Genomic DNA, 11,992 nt, shown 5'->3' on the forward strand with positions numbered 1-11,992 from the left:
GCTAGCCTAGCTAAAAAAACATATCATGAGTCGGCGTTGATCAGGCTGAATCGAGTGGGTGTGGGCACAACTTCTATGGCCCTGGGTTTGGGGCTAAACCACAACGGTCCGTGAGCCGGATATATCATAGACCGTATCAGGTCCAACCCACTACGTGTCGGACCGGGTTACGAGCTATGGCGTGTTAGGCCGGGTCAGCCTGCGGGTGGACCCGTACCCACCCCCTACCCTACAAAAAGGCCCAGATGCAAAACAAAAGGTCGAGGAAGAATTACAGAGTAAATCCGCTCTAGAACCACGTTTGCAGAGGAAAACATCCTTTCCCAGATAATATAAAACAAACTCAACCTCTTCTCTATCCCCAGCAATCAAAGCGATATAAAAGATACAACCATCGACGCGAGTACGACTATGAATTCGCCATTCCTTTTTTATAGAAAGTAAAAAAGGAGGGGGCGCGGTGGGGGGGGGAAATCAACCAAAGCAGAGATAAAAAGGAGGAAGGGGGAGAGGGCTTGGCGATGGAGCGCCGGAGGCTCCGCCCGCAGGAACAGCCCGTCCATGTGCGGAGGGCGGGCCCGCCGCCGCAGCCGCCGCACGCCGGGATGGAGACATCTCGCGACGCTCAGCCACGGGGCATTATCAGTACAACATTTTCGGCAACATTTTCGAGTCACACGTCCCAAATAGCATAATGCCGCGGCCAAATCATGCAATCCGGAAAGGGCGCGTCACGGATCGTATGGTAATTTTGTTAAGATTTTGCATATTTTTTTTTTTTGGATGATTTCGTTTTGTTTTTTTTTTTTTTGCCCCCCGGGTTTCTTGATTTGGATGAATGGATCGGTTTCAGCTCGTCGTTGAATTCGGAGACTGGAGAGCAAGTGGCGATCAAGAAGATCGCGAATGCTTTCGATAATAAGATCGACGCGAAGAGGACTTTGAGGGAGATCAAGCTTCTGAGGCACATGGATCATGAAAATGTTAGTGAGTTTGGTTGACATTCTATTTAGTTTCATCTCCTTGTTCCTTTGATCTAGTTAATTTGAGGGAGACTAGAGCTTTTAAGTGTATCTTCTGCTGAAATGGGTTGATTGCTTTGTTAAATGTGAAGCCTTTAGGGCAATAGCCTTTTCACCAGTTTGTTATGTGGCTGTTTTTGGATATATGAGGAAAATCTAGAGAAAAAAGGTTAGGCTGTTCTAGGTTTTGGTTAGGTATTCCTTTACTTTGTACATGATTGCCTTTGTTCACATTCCACTCACTTCGCTACTTTCAAATTATAATATTGAAGAGATTGGATTGATGATGCAAGATGATAATACAAACTGAAAAGGCTTTGATGACTTCAGAAAGTGGTAATTCCCCACGTTATTGATTGATTCAAGGCATTGGTATGGTCTTTGAGCTTAGGTTGCATAAGTGAGCTGCTTAGTCTATAGGAGTTTGCTACTCTGTTTTGGTTTATAGACTGTGACTTCTGTGCTCCAAGCATAACTCGGAACATTTATAAATTGTTATGATGCTATCTTCAAAATATAGTCTTTCTTTTTCAGTGAGATTTTTTTACTTGCTGTTTCGCTTATATGCCATTATCTTGGTGCAGCTAAGCGTCATTCAGATATGTCTAGGTCTTTTTCTCATTCTTTCTTTTGGTGATCTTCACGAACATCTTCATTTGAAATACAAAGAAGAGTGATGACTTGCAGACCATTTGTTTGTACCAGGACATTATGTCACCTCACCCACTTATATGCAGATGGGACTAGGAAGCTGGCCTTCTTCTTCCTTTTTCTTTTCTACCCCCCCCACCCCCACCCCCATCCCTTCTTGAACCAATGTCAGTTTGAGCCCAATGTCCAAATGTACATTCTGCTACCATATTATCTCACCTCTTTTTCCGAAAATTACCACAAAATTTCTTATGATAGAGAGCACAATAATGAAAATTTGTCATTTTAAAAAAAAAGGATCATCCCTTTTGGACTTAGGAATCTAGTTGGAATTAGTGTTTTAAATATCCCCGACATGGCCCCCCGATATATCTTTTTACAAGGCTGGCTGCACCGATATGGTCTCTAAATAACATTTACCCCTTTTTGGTTATTTTGGGCGATATATCCCGATACGTGCACTGATATATCTTTTTATATGACTTGTTGCAATACAATATACTGCGTTTGGCATCCCCATTATATCTAATGACATGTTGCCCTAAAAAAATCAGAACAAATGTCACAACATTGATTTGTACTTTTGTTTGTTTTACAAGGTTGATTAGTGATTCTAAACATATAGTTATTACATTTTATATGCTTAGATTTTATTAAGTATGTTAAAGGTTATTGATAGCGTCGCGTCGCGTCGAGCTACCGCTAAGGCTATTTGGGGCTATTGCGGCAAAATAACGACAAATAGCACATAGTCAAATAGCAATCAAATATAAATATATATAAATATTCTAAATAATAAAAAAAATTCTAAAAATTCTGCAAATGCATATTTAATGCCTAAGCATGAAATATATGTGCAACTGAAGAGATGAACTTTTAGAAAATGAATAATTGAAACATAAAGTATATAGCATTTTCATTCACAAGCATTTTCATTAAGCATATAAACTATAAATGAATATTTATGAGTTCGGTATATAGCATTTTCATTCACAAGCATTTTCATTAAGCATATAAACTATAAATGAATATTTATGAGTTCGAGTTCAAAATCAATTAAGCATATAAACTATAAATGAATATTTATGAGTTCGAGTTCAAAATCATAAGTCATAACCTGCTATAGGTTACTACTATAGATAAAAATTTCATGATCTTGGTCACTTCATTGATCTACCATTGTCCCTAAGTGGAGTGGTCCTAGATCTTGGAGTTGCTGTCCTACCCAGGCTTAGTTCAATCTCATTCCAGTTATCCTATATTAGAACCCTAATCTTTCTTCTCATAACTAATATCCAAGTTATGTACATTCCAGACGATAGTGTTAACCTCTAAATGAGCTAGCTAGACTAGATTCATTTGTTTCATGGTATTAATTAAAATTGATTGATAATATATTATCTTAATCAGGAGGGCATCATGATAGTTAAATAAGTTAGAACATCCTCTGTTTATGTTGAAACAGAAAAGGGGACAATAAAAGGAAATGAGATCTTTTGGGTGGTCTTGAGTGGAAAAGAAAATGCAGTTCATTTATGTTGCAAGTGTTTAAATAGCAAAACAAATTAAGTCTCAAGTGTGTAGATAGGAGCTGGAGCACGAGCAAGAGCTTGCAAAATTAGTAAATAACTTTTTCTCTGTTGCGGGCGAAGCCCAAGAGAGATAGCCACAGGAGGAGGAGGAGACGAAGGCGGAGGCGGCTTCGAAGATTGGAGGCGGAGACAGCTTCAGAGACTGGAGGCAGAGACTGGAGGCGGAGACCGGAGACCGGAGGCGGAGTCGGAGATGAGAGGGAGGTGAAAGCGATAAGAAGAGAAGAAGAGACGGCTAGGGCTTGGGTCGGGATTCAGAGGCGAGAGGGAGGTTATTATGCATTCAGGTCGGTTTCGGGTTCGGGTAGATTAACAAAAATAAATAACCTTGTTTAGCGGTTAAAAGTTAAGCGCTTTTAAGCTCTAAACAGCGCCATTTACGCGCTATCAGCCGCTTTTCGAGTGAAAAGCGTTTTCCCCACCTTGACACCCTACGAACATGGTAAGAGGAGCGGTTTCCGTGAATAGCGCCGCTATTCGCCGCTTTTTACAACATTGAGTATGTTGAGATTACATTTTAGTACATTATACTATATAGGCAAACATTCATTATGACATTCCGATATTTACCACATATCCCCGATATTCGCAATCCAATATGAATTTTCGCCATCCGATATTTTTCCGATATCCGATATTTAAAACCTTGGACTTGGAATTCTTGTGCAATTTAAACAGTTACTGCATGCTTTTTCTGCTTGGTATAGCCTAGGAATTGAGAAGAATGATGTTACATTACCGATACTTTCTTTTTCTAGGAAAAGTTCCTTAGTTTTCTCTACGAAAGTAAGCTTATGCTAGATCTGAGAAGAGATGAAAATTCTTCTGTAGGGTCAATTTACTATAGTCTTCTATATGAAACTTCAGTGTAGGTCTCAAGAAATTAATTCTACAAGTAGCCTTAAGTATAATATCCATGGAGTTGTCACATGATACCAGGATTAGCTATCATGGCAACACAATTCTTTGTAGTGTCACATCATAGTTGAGCTTAAGGTTATTTTGGATGTATTTGACTGAGTCTTTGATAAAAAGAAAATCTAAATAGTATTTCATAGTACCTCTCCTCTACCTATAAAGACGATATTTCTTGTTACTATATTTCAATCTAGATGTTATTTATTACTCCTACTCAATGTAGACGTTATTTCTTACCATTTCTACCAGTTTCCCTTGTTTATACAATTATACCTCTATTTTAACCACTAATTTCAATCTATTATCCCTAACTGCAACCATCTGAGCGATGTGTACAAAGTCAAGTTGAAGTCAGTTACTTCTGTTGATTTTACTGCTAACCCACTAAGAAAGTAGTTTCTGAGACATAATTTTCATCTAGTTGAGCTTTGAACATCCGATTGTCCAGTTACACAAGGAAAAATAATATTGCATGATGCATTTTTAACTATTTCTAGTACATCGTATTTTTACTGTACTCAAGGACTAATTTGCTCGATTAATTGCATCGATTTATTGCAGCTGTTTCTAAGTTAACATTGCTCCATTTTTCATACAGATTGTGGCAATCAGAGATATAGTACCTCCCCCTGTGAGAGAATCATTCAATGATGTCTACATCGCTTATGAGTTAATGGACACCGATCTGCATCAAATCATTCGCTCCAATCAACCTTTATCCGAAGAACATTGTCAGGTTTGTCATCTTTACAACAAGAGCATAAAAGCATACATGCACTTAATATGCTTGATTTTTTTCAATTTAAACTTATCATGAAAAGGATGGCTGATCAGTGATCATTTACTTGAACTTACTTTTCCGATTTGTGCTAAATGCTTCTACTGTTGGTTTGTGCTAAATGCTTCTGCTGTTTTCTCTACTCATGTGATGTGCAGCTGTACTCATTTATATTTTTGCTTGTGAAAATACAGAAATCTGATGCTTTGTGTACCAGGTCATGAGCTATGCATTACTTTTGAAACTATCAGTTGGGTTTATAGTTTTGGCTACAAAGTTATCAGTGCAAGTAGCTGGACTTATGTTAAAAAAAAAAGCTGAGAAAAAGAATGTAATAGATCCATGTGACTTGGTATAGTAGTGTCAGGATGAAGCCTTCTACAACAATCATATTTCTACTTGAATTAATATTTAAGAAAATGTATCGCTAAATATAAACGTGGACTTTCAAATAAGGTAAACTGTGAATCTATTTCATCTTTGAGATCATGAAGAAGGGTGCATATTTTTAAGGAATTTTACGCGTAGCTAGACCCTTTATTCATTAACACTTCATATTCTTTACATTCTGTTCTGGTTCTTGCAAGTGGTTGTTATAGCCTTGCATTCTCGTTAAAAATTTAATGACGCAGTTTTCAAGTGCCAATTCATTTTCCATCCACGAAGCTGACTTTTGAAATCCTCATTTTCTGGAGTTTACAAAATACTAGTATAATATCAAAGGAAAACTCAGATACTAGAGACAGATCATAACCATAGGCATTATGTTAAACTGTACAATAAAAAGAAAACTGAATACATAAGCAGGCACCTGCAAGGTAGTGTTCTATGAAAAGTACATAAGTTATGATTTGGTGCTTCACACTTGCATGGATCTTCTGAATCCTCAATGAATGAACTTATTCTGTAGAAGCCTGCACACTTTCTTCTAAGGGGCTGTTTGGTTGTTTTCCGAAAAAAATCGGAAATGGAAATGTAGCTCTTGAAATGATTTCAAGACATTTCAAGACATTTCTTAGTTTTCATTTCTTTTGTTTGTTTCGCAAAGAAAAGATTCATTTTCAAAGCCAAGTCATACAAAAAGACAAAAAAAGCCTCCATAGTAACAGTGCTTTGATTTCTATTTCTTGTGTTTGTTTGAGAACAAGAAAAAGGAAATGAGAAATGTGGCATTTAAATATTTCATTTTATTCTTTTGAACTATTCAAACAGTGCTTTTATTAATTAACTATTCTCCGATGGGACATTTCCAAGTGTTTTCAGCCCAAATTGGGCTGAAAACACATTTCTTGAAAAATTGAGGTGGCAGCACATGTGACACTTCATTTCTTGAAAATTAAAGACGAAGCAAACACATGAAATGGAAACCTCTTGAAATCAAAAACCTATGTGGCACATGGGAGTTTTCTTGAAAGGTGAGGTGGCGGGACATTTCTCATTTTTTTGAGCAAAACAAACAGCCCCCATGGGAGTTTTCTTGAAAGGTGAGGTGGCGGGACATTTCTCATTTTTTTGAGCAAAACAAACAGCCCCTAAATTTCTTTCCTCTCTGAATCATCTAACACAGAAGATTGCAATAGTGCAATAGTATCAGTGCAAACTTAGTTTCCATTTATGAACTGTCTTTATGCTGGAGGTAGCGTAGTGAAGATAACTGCGGATGCTTATTCCGAAAATGTGGATTGCTAGCAGTAAGTTGAATTGAATGTAATTATTTTATTTCATGAGAAGTACAAAAGTAAATCCAAGTATCCAAAAACAAGATGGTGGGTCATTTCTTTTCTGTTACTTGCTTTTGAGACATTATGCTATTGCCATAACACGGTTGATGAGAGTATCCAGATAAGTTTACCTTCACATCCTTTTGAATATCAGGTTTCCTTATGTACATTGCGAACTACATTTTAAATATGAAAATACGCAAATAAGTAATTCAGAGACTTTTGAATATATGCTTCCTTATCTACGTGCCTGCTGCATTTTAATGTTATGTAGAGTTAGAAATCTTTGTGTCTTAGGGCTAATGAATGAGTAGCCATATAGATCTAAGTTCTACTATATTGACCTTACTAACTGCATTTGAAATACACGAAATATATCAGAACCGATATTTGGAGTTTCAATTGCATGCATGAATTTTATATCCGAAACATATGTCAAAACTAAGTTATCTTAGATATGACTAAGTCTCATTTTCCACTTGCCCATGCAAGCTAGGTTATGGCATTGTATCTTCTCTCTGTTATTTATTAGGGTTACTAAGAGATGCAAATAGTGGGACCGTGAACAAATAATGAGACATGCAATGAATGTACTGAGTAAGTACTTTTGTTCCCAAAAAGAGCTAACTTCAGAACAGGTGTTAATCTTGAACTATATAATTCTGTTGGATTAATTTGGTGAGAAGAATAGTTAAAACTTCTGGGATTGAAGCCTTGCTGTCAATATACCTTTATGATTGTTACTTGCCAGTTAGTCCAACAAGCTTAACCACATTCATGATTCTTTGATGTAGGCATCTTCTTCTGGTAAAACCATCTCTAAATTCTGAAATATTTAATTTCTTTTAAAGGCCTATATCTATCTTCTTACACCTAAACAATATGCTGTGTGAGTTTTTAATATTGTTTAATACAGTACACTGGATGTTAAATAATTAATTTCTCCTTTTTATATCCCCTTTGCAGTATTTTCTGTATCAGATCCTCCGTGGCTTGAAATATATACATTCAGCAAATGTCCTTCACAGAGATTTAAAGCCTAGCAACCTTCTCTTAAATGCAAACTGTGATCTGAAAATCTGTGACTTTGGGCTTGCTCGTACTACTGCTGAAACGGATTTCATGACAGAATATGTTGTTACCAGATGGTACCGAGCACCAGAACTATTGTTGAATTCTTCAGAATACACTGCAGCAATTGATGTTTGGTCAGTTGGATGCATATTTATGGAACTGATGGACCGGAAGCCTTTGTTTCCTGGGAGAGACCATGTTCACCAGCTACGTTTACTCATGGAGGTGAAACCCGTCTCTTCCATGTTATTTTAAATATTTAATATTTAATATTTACCTACAAAACATCGTAGGACATCAAAGACACCCCTTATCTTTCTAGTTCTTCCTTCACTTCTGTTAGGATATGGCTGGTTTATATGCTTGCTTAATGATAAGTTTATAATGATGGTGAGTTTTGCTTAAACTATTATGTTTTTTTTTTTGTTCTAAAAGAAAGTGAATCTTCAAAAAAAAAAAAAAAAAAACCAGAAGTGACTGATTGTTTTTTCCTGGCTGTGTTGAATCCCTGCCCCTGGCTTATGTCATTTGCTTCTTTTGTGTGTCCTTCCCTCTGATTGCCGTTATTAATTCTATTGGTGCATAGGGTGATTGTTTGCTCTGTCCTCACGGGTTTTTACTTTGTGTCTCTTGCAACCATTCAAGGAAGATCATTTTATATATAGTAACCTGTCCTGCTGTTGTCTTATGCCTTGATAAACCCTGCAACGGTTAGATGAATTCTTGTTGGCCTTTGTTTGCCTTTCTTGCTTACAAAATTGTCATACTTAAAACTGCTTTTAGGTTTCATTAAACTATTATCTCATTTTCCTTTGTTAGTTAGCATTGGAGAAGGTACAGTGCTTTTCAGAAGCAAGTCTTATAAAAATCACATGTTGAGTTAGTATTTCAGTCTTATGAAAATCACATGTTAGAGCGTGTATTTCGGTGTCGGTATTAAATGAATAGTTCGGACTTTTCATTTAGCTGTTAGCCTTGACTACCTCATGGAACTTAAACATGTTAAATTTAATGCATACTCAACGCTGTGCTGAATTCATTAGCTCACTGATACCTGTGCATGCATGACTTTGGTTCTGATTCTCTATACAGATTAATGTAAAATGATAATTCAGAATTGCTTGCTTGAATGTAGAACTTACATTGTCTTACAGCATGTATTTTTATGTTTTGAAAATTCATGTTATTAATCTTAGTGAATAATTATGATGGGATCGTGCAGCTTATTGGCACCCCAGACGAGGCTGACTTGGGATATGTGAATGAAAATGCTAGAAGATATATCCGCCAACTTCCTCGTCATCCACGTCAATCATTTCATGAAAAGTTTCCCCATGTTCACCCAGCAGCTATTGATCTTGTTGAAAGGATGTTGACTTTTGATCCTAGACAGAGAATTACTGGTGAGTTCATATATACATTTCATCCAGTCCCTTCATTGTCAATGTATATTTGGAAACAGTTCTACCTAATGATGGTTAGACATCTATGTTTGGTCTTCTTTTTTGCATTAGATAATATGTGGACCTGCTATCTAACAGTTTAAGCTTTTGGCTAATTGAAGATGACTATGGTACTAGAACACTGGGATTAAACAAAAGATTTCATCGTCTATGCTTCCGATAGATCTATAAATCATCCATCTCTTACGTGTGCTGTCTTCCGAGTATAAGATGACGTGTGCCCTCTTCCAGACTTGTTCCACATGAGTAATAGAGTTGGTTGTTTCACTTAATAGTATTTGCCCATTGCCCAAGGACTTAAAATCAAGCTGGAGACTTTGAGCAACCTGTTCTTTTAAGTTGGACATATACTTTGCCCAGTCCTTTTTTTAAAGAAGTAGATATCTTTTTGCATGTGGCAATTGGATTGGTTAGTTTGACTGGTTCTCTGAAGGTTGATATGGTGATCTTCGAGGAAAAAGGTAGTTTCACCTTATTTTCCTATTTAATTGTGCTGTTGGGGCTTCTTATTTTCAGACATCGTAGGTTTGTAGCATGGTGTGATATATGCTACAGTGGTTTTGCAATGGGAGCGGATAATAACTAAAGTGAGCATGTCAAAAGCTCATATCCGTTGATGCTTAAGGAAATGGCTGCAACAAATTTCGAATGTATCATGATAGATGGTTAGAGTATTGAGAAGTGAGAACCATGTGAGCATTCTCCATCTTTAATTGTCCAGAACTCTGGCGGCATTATTGGTAGTTGCTTTAGGTATGAGGGGATGGTTTCATGCCCTGAGCCCGCAAGTCTGTTTTCATGATGTAAGCCCTAGGATCTAGGGAGTACAACACATTATTTGGCTTAAGCCCTGGGATCTAGGGAGTACAGGACATTATTTGGCTCAATAACCATTACCAAAAATGACTAGCCATTCTTACACGGTTACACTTGATTGTCATGACCTTCATTATATACCCATTAATACTTTAGTAACCTCCCGATGTGGGACTAACAAGTGGGGTATGACAGAAGGAGCGAAGGGTAATGCTTGAAGCTGGATGATTGGGTTTTTAGTATTTTGTTCTTAAAGTCAAATTTGTGATGGCAATACACATGACTTTAATCCTATCATCAGATGTTGATTGCCTAAAATAAATTGTGCTTGAAGAATTATGTCTATACACTGGATCTTGGTCTTTCTGAGAGATGAATTTAACTGGCACCCATTTGGCTATGGTCTTTTAATTAAATTGAATGCGGGCAGGTAGTCAAATTCAAATATCTTTTATTTTGTTGATTGAAATGCAGGAAGAATTTTCTTTGCTCCATTCAATAATGCACACCAGTATCTTTTTTCTCTGCACAGAGAAGTCTAGGTCTTAGTATCATCACCAAATACTAACGATAACTTGTCTACATATTGGCTATGAAAAGTTACAGCTGCTTTTTGACTTTCACCTTCAAGTGGGGTCAGTAATTTTGAAGAATCATTTAGATCAGATTTTCCTATGGTACTTTTGTCCCTCTCTTTTGCCCTTTTTCTAAGCTGAAGAAGGGAAAGTGGATCATGTCTGCCTCTCTCATGTATGTGTTTTTCAAATGATAAGCTAAGGGTATAATTGAAAACGAAAGTAAGGATATCGAATTTTCTTTTCATTTCTTTTCCTGGTAATTGGAGATAGAATTTTGGTGATCTGGAAAAAAAAAACTTATAGCTAAGTAAAGATATTTCTTGACCATTTTGATTTCATGCCTCATTTTCTGCCTGATTAATTGGAGCTTCATTTTCCCGTCTTTTAAATCAACTGTATTCCCTTATTTGAATTCAAGTATACGTCACATAAAACATTTTAAGGACAGACCTGAAAAGAAAAGCTTGTTGATGATCACGAGATTAAGATTTTCTCTTTTATACAAGTATTTGATTGATCTTTATGCTTCTCTTTTCTTTCTGTTTGCAGTTGAAGAAGCCCTTGCACATCCCTATCTCGCCTCTTTGCATGATATCAGTGATGAGCCAGTTTGCACAATGCCCTTCAGCTTCGACTTCGAGCAGCATGCTTTATCGGAGGAGCAGATGAAGGAGCTCATTTATCGGGAGGCCCTTGCTTTCAACCCAGAGTACCGGCAATAAGAAACTGTATGTGCTATTTATCGACTTATTCACCTTTAATTTGCAATAGTTTTGTGTATTTTGCCCTTGATGTAAATATGTGCATCTATGTGCCCATTTGCCTTGCGCTTATTCAGGGGTCCTTGGATGGGTTGTCCTTTTGTATCGTTTCCTGATGTTTATTTGGACCTACAGTGTAAGTTTGGGTTTGTTGAAAGAATGACATCATCATCAGTTGTATGTGAGTGCCCAAATGTTTGATTCAAATGATCTGCGCACGAAATTTTCATTTCACAATATGGAGATTAGTTCGTGAACTTCTTTCTTTGGACCGTTGAAGTGAATAACGTTTTGGAATTGTCTTCTCAAGACACCCGTGTTGTTGTCTGACAATTTTTTACAATTTTTTTTTTCGGCATTAGAATCCCAATAGGTTATATTTAAGTTCAAAGGGTGCTTTTGTTAACCCTAGTTTGAATCCAGTTAAATGAGCTTCTACTGTGTCTGAAGAAAACAAGGCATTGAATCCCTAAAAAGTCTCTATAACAAATCTACCCCACAAGAAAAGCACACCTACATGACACCTCGAGTTCCTTGACAAACCAAACGTATAGCTATAACGGGCGCTTGGTAGTTTGTCAATTTATCAACCAACATGTTAGGATATAGTTGGCTATT

The 11,992-nt window shown here is 37.0% G+C and overlaps 1 protein-coding gene across 1 annotated transcript; it reads left to right on the forward strand.

Moving 5' to 3' along the window:
• Positions 522-11,608, forward strand: LOC109842069 (mitogen-activated protein kinase 1-like). The gene is given in 9 exon segments (XM_020410984.1): positions 522-616; positions 618-638; positions 640-700; positions 702-745; positions 854-983; positions 4,782-4,919; positions 7,649-7,981; positions 8,979-9,159; positions 11,163-11,608. Coding segments are annotated over 9 exon segments (1,176 nt in total). The 3' UTR covers positions 11,336-11,608.

Source organism: Asparagus officinalis, chromosome 5, assembly GCF_001876935.1.
Source record: "Asparagus officinalis chromosome 5, Aspof.V1, whole genome shotgun sequence".
NCBI classification, from domain to species: Eukaryota; Viridiplantae; Streptophyta; class Magnoliopsida; order Asparagales; family Asparagaceae; genus Asparagus; species Asparagus officinalis.